This window comes from Tribolium castaneum, chromosome 3 (assembly GCF_031307605.1).
Source record: "Tribolium castaneum strain GA2 chromosome 3, icTriCast1.1, whole genome shotgun sequence".
In the NCBI taxonomy this organism is placed as follows: Eukaryota; Metazoa; Arthropoda; class Insecta; order Coleoptera; family Tenebrionidae; genus Tribolium; species Tribolium castaneum.
In genome coordinates, this window is record NC_087396.1 from 16091340 (window position 1) to 16105216 (window position 13877).

The following is a 13877-nucleotide window of genomic DNA, read 5'->3' on the forward strand; positions in this document are numbered from 1 at the left end:
ATTATAAACTAATGCAGAAATTGAAATAGAAATAAAAGATTCACATCAAAACAATTAAGAAAACTAAAGAGATCAACATATAATTTATCCAACTATTTTGTTTAAAAAAAAAATAGAACTGATAATAAAAATATTTAAAGAAAAAATAGTATATTATTATACGAGTTTTATAAAACGTTCTATTGTGGCACGAATCGTTTTGGAGCACGACCAAGGAGTGCTCAAATAGTCATGAAACGAGGTTAATTTACCATTTTTTCTACTTTCTATTTTTGTTGTTTGCTTTTGTTTAGCTTAACTTATCAAAATCTGTTCAAATTATTTCCTCTTAATTTTAGGATTTTTCAATAAACGACTTGACGCTGTTGACAGATCACACACTAAATTACAGTGATGACTTAGATGACTGATGACACCCAGCCAAGCACTGCCAATTCAACTCCTAAAAGTTCTCTTTGTGAAACTACTTTCAGTTTCACAATGAACAATTTGTGAAAACAAAGTTGAAAAATATTTAAAAAAAAAATGAGTAGATGATACTATAGGAAATAATGATGATAATGGCTTCTTTAGAGATACACGACATGATTAAAACTACTCAAAAATTCTAGAAAGAGACATTGTTTCTAGTCTTGACCTGAAATTATTAACTCAGCTCTTGTCTTGATTCTTGACAATACCAAGTCAAGAACAAGAACATATCTTAATTTTCACGAAATACTAAAAACCACTTTATAGAAGCATCACTAATTTGAAGCAATTTGTTTGGTCCATTAGCGTTGTTAACTTTTAACAACAAATAAAATTTTAACAAAGCTTTCTATAAACCGGTCCTAAATCTGACACGAAATAATTTACCTTCACACTAGTAGTAAGTAAATCAATATGGTAAACAAAATAATCATGGAATTTTTCTATTGCTGTCAAATATAATTTACAATACTTTATCCCTTATCATACTTATACGAGCTACAACTAAGATTAAAAAAGTAAACCCATAATAACGTTTTCTTATTAACCATGAAGCTGTTACTTTCTGCAATTCTGTTGTACACTATCAGGTAATTCATCAATTAAAACTTCCATTTCAATGAATTAACTCGACTCTCAGCCCAACCAAATCCCAATGGTCCTTTCCAGACGACTTCAAATTCGGAGTAGCCACTGCGGCTTACCAAATCGAAGGCGGCTGGAACGCTGATGGTAAAGGAGTTAACGTATGGGACCACCTAACCCACACCAACCCAAATTTTACCATCGATAATTCAAACGGCGACATTGCGTGCGATTCTTACCACAAATGGCAAGAAGACGTCCAAATGCTGAAAAACTTAGGCGTCGACTTTTACCGATTTTCGCTGTCCTGGACACGAATCCTGCCGCAAGGATTCGCCTCCGAGATAAACACGGCTGGCGTCCAATATTACAACAACCTAATTGATGAATTAATAGCAAACGGCATCGAGCCATGTGTTACCCTCTTCCACTGGGACTCTCCGCAGATGTTCAGCTCCTTTGGAGGTTACTACAACCCGGTCTTCGTCGACTTGTTTGCGAATTACGCACGGATTGCGTTTAAATTATTCGGAGACCGTGTCAAAACTTGGATTACTTTCAACGAACCCAAAGTTGTGTGTCAGGATTATAATGAGTTTATGGGACTTGTAAATGAGGTTTATCCTAATGGAGTTATTGAATATTTATGTACTCACGATCTTCTCAAAGCTCACGCTGAAGCTTATCATATTTACGATAATGAATTTCGGGCGCAACAGAACGGCAAAGTCGGAATAACTCTGAATTTTGAATGGTCGGAACCGGCCAGTGTTAAGTCGGAAGATGTCGAAGCTGCTGAACAAAGAAGACAATTCGAGTTTGGATTATTCGCCAGTCCAATAGTTTACGGAAATTATCCCGAAGTTGTTATCAAAAGAGTGGCTCACAGGAGCAAACGAGAAGGTTTCCCCCACTCGCGTCTACCGAAATTTACTTTAACAGAACAGCTCAAATTGAAAGGAACATACGATTTCATCGGCCTTAATCATTACAACAGTTGGTTGGTTAAAGCCTCACCAGAACAACCGTTCGGAGAACCGAGTTATGACAAAGATGTGGGGACGGAACGATTTGTTGATCCATCTTGGGAGGACACAGAATGGGACGGGAAGGTAAAATAAGAAAATTTTGAACTAAATTTGAATCACAATTTATTAGATTGCACCTTTTGGGCTTCAAAACAGTCTTAAGTGGATTAAAGCAACGTACAAAAATTCCCTAATTTTGATCACTGAGAACGGATATCCGGACAAAACCGGGACTTTGGAAGACAACAGAAGAATCAATTTCCTCAGACAGTATTTGAACGCTACTCTTCAGGCAATACACCAAGACCAAGTAAATGTGAAAGCTTACACCGTCTGGAGTCTGATGGATAATTTCGAATGGGCCCAAGGATTTACGTGAGAGATTTTTTACAACTTTGAGCTTTATTTTTGGTTGTTGATTTTAGGGTCAAGTTTGGTTTGTACAATGTTGATTTTACTACGAATGAAAGAACGAGGACTGCGAAAAAATCGGTAGAATATTATAGAAGTGTTATAAAGGATCGAGTTGTTTAATATTTATCTTGAAAATAAAGAACACAATTGATCTAGTTTATTATTATTAACATATTAATAACTGTTGCTATTACAATATTATTGACATTAACAGCTTCATACATTAGGATAATTGCTTATTACGATTAATTATTATTTACGACTGAGGATTGTTAAAAAATAAGTGTATTAATAGTGTACTTCATTAATTTGTAATTATTAAATACGATGTAAAACAAAAATAAATTATGCATTTTAAAGTTTCAATAGAACCTCAATTAAAAAGACACACTAACTTTTTAAAATATATCTATTAATCATAATTGCTAAAGAAAATAATTGACACTGATACTATTTTACGACATGAGGAAATATTATAATTTTCAGTTACACAAAGTTTTGCATAAACATTTATGCAAAAGACACGCAGCAATAATTATAATTTATCTTTACTATGAGTTGAATAAAAAATGTACGTTATGCTTGTAAATTTAATTTAATAATTGCAGCTCATTAATAAGTTAAAAAATGCTTATTAATTACAATTGCTTACTAAAACTAATTAATTTGTTATTTGTTCATTAACTGCATTCCAAAACTAAAATGTTAAAAAACAAACATCTGGATTTATACATGGATCACATTTGTTCTTCAACAATTTGAAACACCAAAATACATCCCATTTCAGTTCCTTGTAGAATTTTGCAACAGCGCATTTGAATTTTTTGAGTTTCTGATGGATGTTCTTTGTTCAAAATTTGTCGCTGAAATTCTGTTTAACATAGTTTTTTTTTATACAAAAACTCATAGTTTGTGCTTTATTTCGCAAAAATTCAAATGCGTTGTAGCAAAATTCTACTATGAACTGAAATAGGATATATATCTAGTTTCAAAACGCTGAGCAATGTATTGAGCTAATGGCTATTCTGAAAGCAAAATTTTGAAAAATTTAACTGTTGCTTCTATGTTTTTTTTTTTCTGGAAAATAGATGATAATCATTATATTCGTACTTGATATATCAGAATTTACGTCAATGGAAAGAATTTTTGATTTAGCAATATCCAAAATTTCCACAGCACGAATTTGATTAATGTACCTACCAACTCTCAAGGAATTTAAACAAAATACTCGTACTCTATTTTGATAAATTCAAGAGGTGGATAAGATAAAAACTACATGGTTAAAGAAACGTACGTGTAGATATTTGCAACTATATAAACGTATAAACACATCACTGACCTTAAAGTAGTCAGAATGAAACTGAGATTCTTCCTCCTTGTCACAGTTTTCTTAGTAGGGTTGGAGTAAGTTAGAATTTTTCGCCAGATTCACACTTTGACCAAAAAACTTTAGCAAATCCAACTCCACTTCGAAAAACAAATTCCCGGATTATTTCAAATTCGGCGCCGCCACAGCGTCGTACCAAGTCGAAGGAGCTTGGAACGAAGACGGCAAAGGCGAAAACATCTGGGACCACATCACTCACACAAACCCCACGTATGTCGAAAACGAAGACAATGGAGACGTCGCTTGCGACTCGTACCACAAATACAAAGAGGACGTCGCGATGCTTAAAGACTTAGGCGTCGACTATTACCGATTTTCCCTTTCTTGGTCCCGAATTCTACCATATGGAGTCGCCGGTTCGCCTGTGAATAAACTGGGAATTGAGTACTACAGAAATTTGACCCAAGAACTGCTCGATAATGGGATCGAACCCATGGTCACACTGTTCCATTGGGACACTCCGGAACCTTTGCAGGAGTTGGGCGGGTGGCCTAACCCAGAAATGGAGGAACATTACGCATACTATGCCAGGACTGTGTTCGAGCAATTGGGAGATTTGGTCAAGATTTGGTTGACTTTCAATGAGCCGAAACAGACGTGTCTTGAAGGATACGGCAAAGGGGTTAAAGCGCCAGCTTTTACGACCACAGGAATGGCTGATTATAAATGCACACACACTTTGATTAAATCGCATGCGAAGGCTTATCACATCTATGACGAGGAGTTTAAGAGTAAACAGGGAGGAAGAGTTGGGATGGTTATTGATACGGTGTGGTTTGAGCCGGCCAGTGGAAGTGAAAAGGATGCAGAAGCGGCCGAAAGAGCCATTCAGTTCACGGTATTTTGCTATTGCTATTATTTTAATTGAAGATAATAATAATAATTTATAGTATGGTTGGTACGGCAACCCCATCATCCTTGAAAATTACCCTCAAGTCATGATCGACCGAATTGATGAAAGGAGTAAACAGCAAGGTTTTGCCCAATCAAGACTTCCAAAGTTTTCAGAGGAAGAAGTGAATTACATTAAAGGAACCTATGATTTCGTTGCACTCAATATGTACACTGCAAATTATGCCGAATGGAAGGAAGAAACAGATATTTCCGATGTCGGTTACGACAGCGATTTGAATGTCCATCTGTTTATGGATGATAGTTGGGAAGAATCAGCTTCATCATGGCTAAGGGTTGTGCCTTGGGGTTTAAGAAAAACAGTAAATTGGCTTAGTAAAACCTACAATAATCCTGAAATCTTTATCACTGAAAATGGCGTTTCCGACCGTGGCGGAATCGATGATCCACAAAGAATAAATTTTTATAGAGTAAGAATCAAGTTTTATTTATAGAAACTGTAAGTGAAAATTTTAGGAATATTTGAGTAATCTCGTTGATGCGATTGTGGAAGATGGGGTAAATGTCACAAGATATACAGCTTGGAGTTTGATGGATAACTTCGAATGGGGAAGTGGATATTCGTAAGAAAATTATAAAATAATTAACACAAAATGAATTAAACCCACAATTTTAGGGAAAAGTTTGGTTTGTACAGTGTTGATTTTAGCAGCCCTGAGAGAACAAGAACAAAGAAAGCTTCTGCTGATTATTATTCGCAAGTTATAAGCACTAGGTGTTTGGTAGACTCATGCGAGTAAATTTTCTCTCAATAAAATGTATCTGAAATCTGAATAAATAAATATTTACACAAACAAAAACAAGTACTCATTTGTTTTCATGAATATAAGAAAATAGCCGCCTTAATGTTTCTATTCCAACTAATCTCTCGTAATAATTGGACCTATCTACTGGACATCATATTAGTTAAAAATCTGTTCTTGCCGGTTCATACTAATCTGAAACTACGAATACCTAAAGGTTAGGATACGAAACGTCGTACGAATAAAACGTTCCCTTCCTCGATAGTTCCGTTAATGTAGCCAGAGAGCGCAGTTGTTCCATTACCGTCCAAGTTTTTAGAGCAATAAATTTGAAAAAATGGTTGTACTTATATGTATAACGGTTAACACATAGCAGATAAAAAATACAAGGCAGACACAGCATTAAATTTTCAATAGTAAGACGTAAACATTATGCAAAAATTTTAAAATAAACTATAATTAAAAAAATTAAAACTTTTGCCAATTTGCATTCTATCCCAAAAAAATGTTAGGAAGAAAGTTGTAGAGAAACCGTTGAAGATAGAAATATGGTGTCGCGGACTTTTTTGCAAAAAAACTCTAATTTCTAAGCAACAATAGCCACATAGCCACTTTTGTATGTGTTTACTGTAAGTCTAATAAAGAATCTAGTTACTTCATAATATGTATTATGCATTATTACTACTTTCACAAAGTTAATTTTCATTTTAATTGAAAATAAACACTGCACATTAGTCATTTTACCTAAAAAACTGTATTAATTTGATTGAATGTAATCAAAAACATAAGGGGAACTACTTAAGTACTACCTTTACATTGGAACAACCAGCCCCAAACTGGAGATGATTGTTCCGTTGTGTTTTTTACACAAAAATGCTTTTAGGAAATAGACCGTTAACAATACATTAAAAACAATGACATGTCCTAAAAGACTGATAAATATTCTTTTCATTTGTGTATAAGCCGCAAAGTCTAGATTTTACTTTCATGAGATATTTTGTATTTATTTTTTTTTAAATTAAAACTTTCAGCCCCGCTCTCCCCTACACAAAGTTTTGCATAATCATTTATGCTAAATACACACTGCAATAATTATAATTTATCTTTACTACAAGTTTAATTAAAAATATACGTAATACTTGTAAGTTTAATTAAATAATTGTAGATCACTAATAAGTTTAAAAAAATGCTTATTAATTTCAGTTGCTTACCAGAATTAATTAATTTGCTATTTGTTCATTAGCTGCATTCTAAAACTGAAATTTTAAAAAACAGAGACAAACATCTGGATTTCTAGATCATGTTTGGTCTTCAACAATTTCAAACACCAAAACAGCTTTAAACCGACTCTCTAAAAGTTAAAAAGCAAAAAATTCAACAGTTGTTTCTATGTTTAAATTTTAAAATCGCACTTTACTTTCTAAAAAATACATGATAATCATCATACTCGTACATACTTGAGATGTCAGAATCCACGTCAGTGAAACAAAATATTTTATTTAGCAATAGGTAAACAAAATTTCCACACACGAATTTGATTAATGTAGGTACCTATCAACTCTCAATGAACAAAATACACGTACTCTATTTTGATTCGAGAGAAGGGTAAGATAAAAACAATATAGTTCCACGAACGTAAGTGTAGAGTTTTGCTCCTCCTATATAAACTTACGAACACATTACTAACTCATAAGTAGTCAACATGAAACTGAGATTCCCCATTCTTGTCACGATTTTCTTCATAGGGTTGGAGTAAGTTAGATTTTTCCCCAAACTCACTCCTTGACAAAAAATTTTAGCACATCGAACTCCACTTCGAAGAACAAATTCCCAGACTATTTTAAATTCGGAGCCGCCACAGCGTCGTACCAAGTCGAAGGAGCTTGGAACGAAGACGGCAAAGGCGAAAACATCTGGGACCACATCACTCACACAAACCCCACATATGTCGAAAACGAAGACAATGGGGACGTCGCTTGCGACTCGTACCACAAATACAAAGAGGACGTCGCGATGCTTAAAGACTTAGGCGTCGACTATTACCGATTTTCCATTTCTTGGTCCCGAATTCTACCATATGGAGTCACCGGTTCGCCTGTAAATAAACTGGGAATTGAGTATTACAGAAATTTAACCCAAGAACTGCTCGATAATGGGATCGAACCCATGGTCACACTGTTCCATTGGGACACTCCGGAACCTTTGCAGGAGTTGGGCGGGTGGCCTAACCCAGAAATGGAGGAACATTACGCATACTATGCCAGGATTGTGTTCGAGCAATTGGGGGATTTAGTCAAGATTTGGATGACTTTCAATGAACCGAAACAGACGTGTCTTGAAGGATACGGCAAAGGGGTTAAAGCGCCAGCTTTTACGACCACAGGAATGGCTGATTATAAATGCACACACACTTTGATTAAATCGCACGCGAAGGCTTATCACATCTATGATGAGGAGTTTAAGGCCAAACAGGGAGGAAGAGTTGGGATGGTTATTGATACGGTGTGGTTTGAGCCGGCCAGTGGAAGTGAAAAGGATGCAGAAGCGGCCGAAAGAGCCATTCAGTTCACGGTATCTTGCTATTGCTATTATTTTAATTGAAGATAATAATAATAATTTATAGTATGGTTGGTACGGCAACCCCATCATCCTGGGAAATTACCCTCAAGTCATGATCGACCGAATTGATGAAAGGAGTAAACAGCAAGGTTTTGCCCAATCAAGACTTCCAAAGTTTTCAGAGGAAGAAGTGGATTATATTAAAGGAACCTATGATTTCGTTGCACTCAATATGTACACTGCAAATTATGCCGAATGGAAGGAAGAAACAGATATTTCCGATGTCGGTTACGACAGCGATTTGAATGTCCATCTGTTTATGGATGATAGTTGGGAAGAATCAGCTTCATCATGGCTAAGGGTTGTGCCTTGGGGTTTAAGAAAAACAGTAAATTGGCTTAGTAAAACCTACAATAATCCTGAAATCTTTATCACTGAAAATGGCGTTTCCGACCGTGGCGGAATCGATGATCCACAAAGAATAAATTTTTATAGAGTAAGAATCAAGTTTTATTTATAGAAACTGTAAGTGAAAATTTTAGGAATATTTGAGTAATCTCGTTGATGCGATTGTGGAAGATGGGGTAAATGTCACAAGATATACAGCTTGGAGTTTGATGGATAACTTCGAATGGGGAAGTGGATATTCGTAAGGAAATGATAAAATAATTAACTCAAAATTAATTATAACCACAATTTTAGGGAAAAGTTTGGTTTGTACAGTGTTGATTTTAGCAGCCCTGAGAGAACAAGAACAAAGAAAGCTTCAGCTGATTATTATTCGCAAGTTATAAGCACTAGGTGTTTGGTAGACTCATGCGAGTAAATTTTCTCTCAGAGAAATGTATCTGAAATCTGAATAAATGAATATTTACACAAACAATAACAAGTTCTTATTTGTTTCCAAGAATATAAGAATATACCCTCCTTTACATTTGTATTTCAACTAATCTCTCAAAAACTACTGGATACCATTTTATTTAAAAATCTGTTTTTACCGGTTCAGACTAATCGGAAACTAAGGACATCTAAAAGTTAGGATATGAAAAGACGTATAATAAAGTGTTCCCGTCCTCGATAGTTCCATTAACGTCGTCAGAGAACGCAGCTATTCCATTACCGTCCCAGTTTTTAGAGCAAACCATTGAAGATAGAAATATAGTGAATTTGTTAGTTTTAAATTAATTGTCCATTTGTTTAAGAAGATGAGGTGCAGTTGTAATAATGTAAATTTTGAGAGAACTGTCAAATAATTAAAGCGGGAAATAGCACATACGATTTTTCCACAGAGCAAAATGTGTTACAAGATACAATATACTGAAGAAAAAAGTGATGGATTTACGTTAGAAAAAATTAAAAATAAAAACCAGCTGAAATAAAACAAAAATCAAAAACCAACCAAACATACATCTTTTATTAACAGGCACGTATTATAAATTAGCATCCTCAATAAAACAATTTAGTGATATATTAATTTTGTCAAGTAATCGAAAATTTTATCGAATCATTTACGAGTAACAATTGAGATCAACAATGGACTCATTCATTATTTACTAAGAGCGTTGCAAATTTTAATTTATCCTCGAATTTATGTTATCAACGAGATTAGTGTTATAAACGTGTTGAACGTAAAATAAGAATGATTCTCCAAAAGTTACTTTTTGTTTTCTATACTTCATCACTCTTCTGGAAGTAAGTTTAAATCGTTCTTAAAATATCAATAACAATAACAAAAAACAGAAATAATTTGTGCGCTGATAACCGTAAATTTCCTTCCGACTTCAAATTTGGTGTCGCCACAGCCTCGTACCAGGTTGAAGGCGCTTGGAACGCTGATGGCAAAGGCGAGAACATCTGGGACCACCTAACACACTCCCAACCACACTTAGTCAAAGACAACTCCACGGGAGATATCGCATGCGACGCCTACCACAACTCCAAGGAAGACCTTGCCCTACTTGAAGACCTTGGTGTCGACTTTTACCACTTTTCCCTATCCTGGGCCAGAATCCTCCCCACGGGATACACCGACGGCCCAGTCAACGAAGCAGGAGTCAAATACTACGCAAACATCCTCTCAGAGTTAGAAAAACGCAAAATTGAAGCAGTCATCACGCTGTTCCATTGGGATATGCCCCAAAAGCTCCAAGACGATTTCGGAGGACTCCTCAATGATACTTTCATTGACGTTTTTGCAAGTTATGCACAACTGGCGTTCAGGCTTTTCGGGAGTCGGGTCAAGTATTGGATAACGTTTAACGAGCCGTTTATTATGTGCCAACACGGGTTTGAAAATGCTCGTAAAGCTCCGGCAATTACTAAAGCGCCAGGCATTGATTTGTACACTTGTGGGCATGTGGTTTTGAAAGCTCACGCCAAAACGTACCGGATTTATGATAAATTGTACCGAAAAACACAAAAGGGCAGAATTGCAATTGCCTTAGATACGGACTGGTTTGAGCCTGCAAGTGCCGATCCGAAAGACTTGGAAGCGGCCGAGAGGTTTCTTCAATTCCAGGTTTTTTCGGTAAAGTTTAGAAACGAATCTTTAGAATTAATTTCAGTTTGGTTGGTTTGCCCACCCTCTTGTCTTTGGGAATTATCCCCAAGTGATGATTGATCGAATTGAAGAACGAAGCAAAAAGGAAGGTTTCAAAACGTCGCGTTTGCCAGAATTTACAAAAAAGGAAATTGACGAAATTAAAGGAACCTTCGATTTTATCGGTTTGAATCATTACACCTCCACCTTAGCTAAATGGAGAGAAGATATAGCAATTGGTAAGCCCGAGTCATCGAAAGATCTTTCAGTCAGTGTATCCAAAGATTCAAGCTGGGAGGGTTCAGCGTCAAGTTGGTTGAAAGTAAGTTCTATACAGGGTGTTAGAAAATGGTTTAGCAATATTTCGTATGTAAAAGTATCATGATCAGACGAGATAAAAACCCTTATATCATTTAAAAAAAATGTGTACTTTCTTCAGACCTTTTTATTGACCCACCTGTTGAGAGCCACTGTGTGGCTTATGGTAGTTATTAGCAGTTAATTTTTTCATTAAACAAAAAGTGAATGTGACATGGACGTTTTGAGAATTTTTCAAAATTGTAGCTAACATGTTCATTTGTGTAGGAGGTTCAAGTTCCGATCCTGGCAAAAAAAATTGTTTTTTTAGAAGAATAACCTTATTTTGCAAAATTAAGATGGTAAAAGTAATGAATTGTTTAAAGTTGTGTGCTTTTACTAAAGGGCCTAAAAATAACTTTTTTTGTAAAAAAAAAATGTTCTGAAACTATTTTCAGGGGCTTTTTTTAAGTTATTAATTTAGTTTGTGATTTTTGAATTAAGAGACTAATAAGAATTGATCTCTTTTTCATTAAAACTATAAATAAATAAAAATCGTTTTTTTTATTATAATTACGTGCGGTAAGTGGGAAATTATTGCAGGTTGAAAGAAATACTTATCTCTCTTGTGTGCTAATAAATTTGGCTTGCTATTTTTTTTCAGTCTGTGTCTAAAATTACTGTTGCAACAAAAATACGCGTTTATTTTGGAAAATTTCATCAAAAATAGACCCAAAAAATTACATAAATGCAGGAATTAGTACGTTTTTCAAGCGTTTGAATAATTTTTTTTAAATTGTTTCCAACATGCAATTATTTTGCAAAATTAAGACGATAAAAGTAATGAATTGTTTAAAGTAGTGTGCTTTTACTAAAGGGCCTAAAAATAACTACTTTTCTCTATAATTACTGATTTTGTAAAAAAAAAACATGTTCTGAAGCTATTTTCAAGGGCTTTTTTTAAGTTACTAATTTAATTTGAGATTTTTGATTTAAGCGTCGGAGACTATTAGAAATTGATCTCTTTTTCATTAAAACTATAAACAAATAAAAATCGTTTTTTATTGTAGTTACGTGCGGTAAGTGGGTAATTATTGCCAGGTTGAAAAAAATACTCACCTCTCTTGTGTGCTAATAAATTTGGCTTGCTATTTTTTTTTCGGTCTGTGTCTTAAATTACTGTTTCATCAAAAATACGCGTTTATTTTGAAAATTTTCATCGAAAAAAGACACAAAAAATTACAAAAATGGAGAAATTTCTGAGTTTTTCGAGCTTGTAGGTATTTTTTTATATAAAAAAATTGTCTCGAAAATAAGATGAAAAATACGTATGGTGGTTTTCTTTTCCCTACAGTTACTAATTTTAGTAAAAAAAAAACATGTTCTGAAGTTATTTTCACGAGGTTTTCTTGAGTGTCCTGCATCGGAATTGCTGCAATTTTTGCTATAAATAATGCTTTGAGAGTAAAGTTAAAAATAAGTCGTCTTGAAATCGAGTAAAGCCGGCTTGAAGTCTGAGCGATTTATTGAATAATCTTGATGTAACAAATCGGTACAAGTGTGGCCCAAAAGTTGCCGGAAATCTGGCAATCACACTCGCCTAATAAAAGTTTTATGTGTTATACAACGCGAAACATTACTAGACAAAATATTTTTTTTACTGGACCAAGAAGTTAATTACCTCTGCTGTTTTGTCAATAATATTAAAATTTACGCTAATTTTTATAATTCTAGTTCTCAAAATTTGGGACTTTAATTTCAAAACGACTTTTTGGAAAAACTATGTATTTTTTATTTACATAAATTTTCCCTAGTCGATTGTTCTTGCCATTCTTGCCTTTAAATTTTTGCTAAACCATTCCCTAACACGCTGTATTTAGAATTTCTAAAAAAAATATTTTCGATTTGTAGGTTGTTCCATGGGGGCTTCGGAAAATTGCAAAATGGATTAAAGACACCTACAAGAATCCCGAAATAATGATCGCGGAGAATGGATATTCTGACCCTGGTGGTATTCTTAATGATTCTCGTCGAATCAACTACTACCGAGTAACACATCACTTTCAGTTTTCTGAAGCGTTTCAACCACTTTTTCAGGAATACTTGAGTAATGTTTTGAAAGCGATTTACGACGATGGTGTCAACATTACCGCATACACAGCATGGAGCTTTATGGATAATTTCGAGTGGTTAGAGGGCTATACGTAAGCACTCCTCATTGCAAATTCTCCTCTGATTGACCAAAATTCCAGTCAGAAGTTTGGCCTCTACTCTGTCAATTTCTCCGACCCCGAGCGTCCCCGCACCCCAAAATCCTCGGTTAATTTTTACAAAAACGTTATAAGAACAAGATGTCTTGTAGACCGGTGTTTGTAATAAAATTTCTCCACATTTTGCAGCGTCACCTTCCTGTCATCAGAGCAGTATCTCCCGTCAGTGTCCGAGCAAAGCGTGGGCAGTTTTCTAACTCGTTTCAAATAAAATGCGAACTCATCGACTATTGTTCTAAGATCTCACCTTTCACTTTCACGACCCGTTATTTCGGTGCACACAAATCAAAAAAGCAATTTACACTTTAACGTGAAATGTTATTTATTGAGTCAGCTTTGGCCAAAATTTATCATTTTTGAAATAAGCTTCCGATACGGTACGCCCGAAGGGTCGGTTTCCCGTTAATGTTGTGCAACTGAACCACCACAAGAACCCAGATGCAAAAACCGGTTATTTATCTTCTTATAAAATAATTACATAGGATATAATTACTGTAAGTACTCTCGCCTTAAGGTAATACTTATAATAATAAATGATGAATTCTCCACCAACGTACGTGCAAAAACTAGTTTGCAGTTGGCGAGGTTCAGCAGGACTTTGCTTTGATTTCGCCCATGATATTTCGTTGCAGTGGGTTATGGGAACCACCATGCCCATCCTTCACCTCGCTA

At 35.0% G+C, this 13877-nt stretch overlaps 5 protein-coding genes across 5 annotated transcripts in view; 4 read left to right on the forward strand and 1 right to left on the reverse strand.

Annotated features, from left to right (window-relative positions):
- Positions 1-13877, reverse strand: part of esn (espinas) — a 165270-nt gene that overhangs the window by 149224 nt on the left and 2169 nt on the right. The gene's annotated exons all lie outside the window — the stretch shown is intronic.
- LOC660891 (myrosinase 1) lies at positions 966-2649 on the forward strand. Its single transcript, XM_967089.4, has 4 exons — positions 966-1061; positions 1112-2168; positions 2215-2459; positions 2510-2649. The coding sequence occupies exons 1-4, from the start codon at positions 1021-1023 to the stop codon at positions 2616-2618; spliced, it is 1452 nt and encodes a 483-aa protein (XP_972182.1). The 5' UTR covers positions 966-1020; the 3' UTR covers positions 2619-2649.
- Positions 3762-5595, forward strand: LOC660838 (myrosinase 1). Its single transcript, XM_967041.4, has 5 exons — positions 3762-3902; positions 3952-4723; positions 4776-5207; positions 5254-5360; positions 5414-5595. Exons 1-5 carry the CDS (start codon positions 3853-3855, stop codon positions 5535-5537), a joined length of 1485 nt encoding a protein of 494 aa, XP_972134.1. The 5' UTR covers positions 3762-3852; the 3' UTR covers positions 5538-5595.
- On the forward strand, positions 7228-8988 carry LOC660785 (myrosinase 1-like). The gene is made up of 5 exons (XM_966989.3): positions 7228-7292; positions 7340-8111; positions 8164-8595; positions 8642-8748; positions 8802-8988. The coding sequence occupies exons 1-5, from the start codon at positions 7243-7245 to the stop codon at positions 8923-8925; spliced, it is 1485 nt and encodes a 494-aa protein (XP_972082.1). The 5' UTR covers positions 7228-7242; the 3' UTR covers positions 8926-8988.
- LOC660730 (myrosinase 1-like) lies at positions 9694-13329 on the forward strand. Its single transcript, XM_966939.4, has 6 exons — positions 9694-9791; positions 9840-10617; positions 10664-10960; positions 12847-12984; positions 13033-13139; positions 13188-13329. Exons 1-6 carry the CDS (start codon positions 9739-9741, stop codon positions 13309-13311), a joined length of 1497 nt encoding a protein of 498 aa, XP_972032.1. The 5' UTR covers positions 9694-9738; the 3' UTR covers positions 13312-13329.

Coding starts and splice junctions, on each gene's coding strand:
- LOC660891 (XM_967089.4), top strand. CDS start 1,021: ATGAAGCTGTTACTTTCTGCAATTCTGTTGTACACTATCAG. Junction 2,169..2,214: donor ACACAGAATGGGACGGGAAG/GTAAAATAAGAA, acceptor ACAATTTATTAG/ATTGCACCTTTTGGGCTTCA. Junction 2,460..2,509: donor GAATGGGCCCAAGGATTTAC/GTGAGAGATTTT, acceptor TGTTGATTTTAG/GGTCAAGTTTGGTTTGTACA.
- LOC660838 (XM_967041.4), top strand. CDS start 3,853: ATGAAACTGAGATTCTTCCTCCTTGTCACAGTTTTCTTAGTAGGGTTG. Junction 3,903..3,951: donor GTTTTCTTAGTAGGGTTGGA/GTAAGTTAGAAT, acceptor AAAAAACTTTAG/CAAATCCAACTCCACTTCGA. Junction 5,361..5,413: donor GAATGGGGAAGTGGATATTC/GTAAGAAAATTA, acceptor CCACAATTTTAG/GGAAAAGTTTGGTTTGTACA.
- LOC660785 (XM_966989.3), top strand. CDS start 7,243: ATGAAACTGAGATTCCCCATTCTTGTCACGATTTTCTTCATAGGGTTG. Junction 8,596..8,641: donor AAAGAATAAATTTTTATAGA/GTAAGAATCAAG, acceptor TGAAAATTTTAG/GAATATTTGAGTAATCTCGT. Junction 8,749..8,801: donor GAATGGGGAAGTGGATATTC/GTAAGGAAATGA, acceptor CCACAATTTTAG/GGAAAAGTTTGGTTTGTACA.
- LOC660730 (XM_966939.4), top strand. CDS start 9,739: ATGATTCTCCAAAAGTTACTTTTTGTTTTCTATACTTCATCACTCTTC. Junction 9,792..9,839: donor ACTTCATCACTCTTCTGGAA/GTAAGTTTAAAT, acceptor AACAAAAAACAG/AAATAATTTGTGCGCTGATA. Junction 10,961..12,846: donor CAGCGTCAAGTTGGTTGAAA/GTAAGTTCTATA, acceptor TTCGATTTGTAG/GTTGTTCCATGGGGGCTTCG.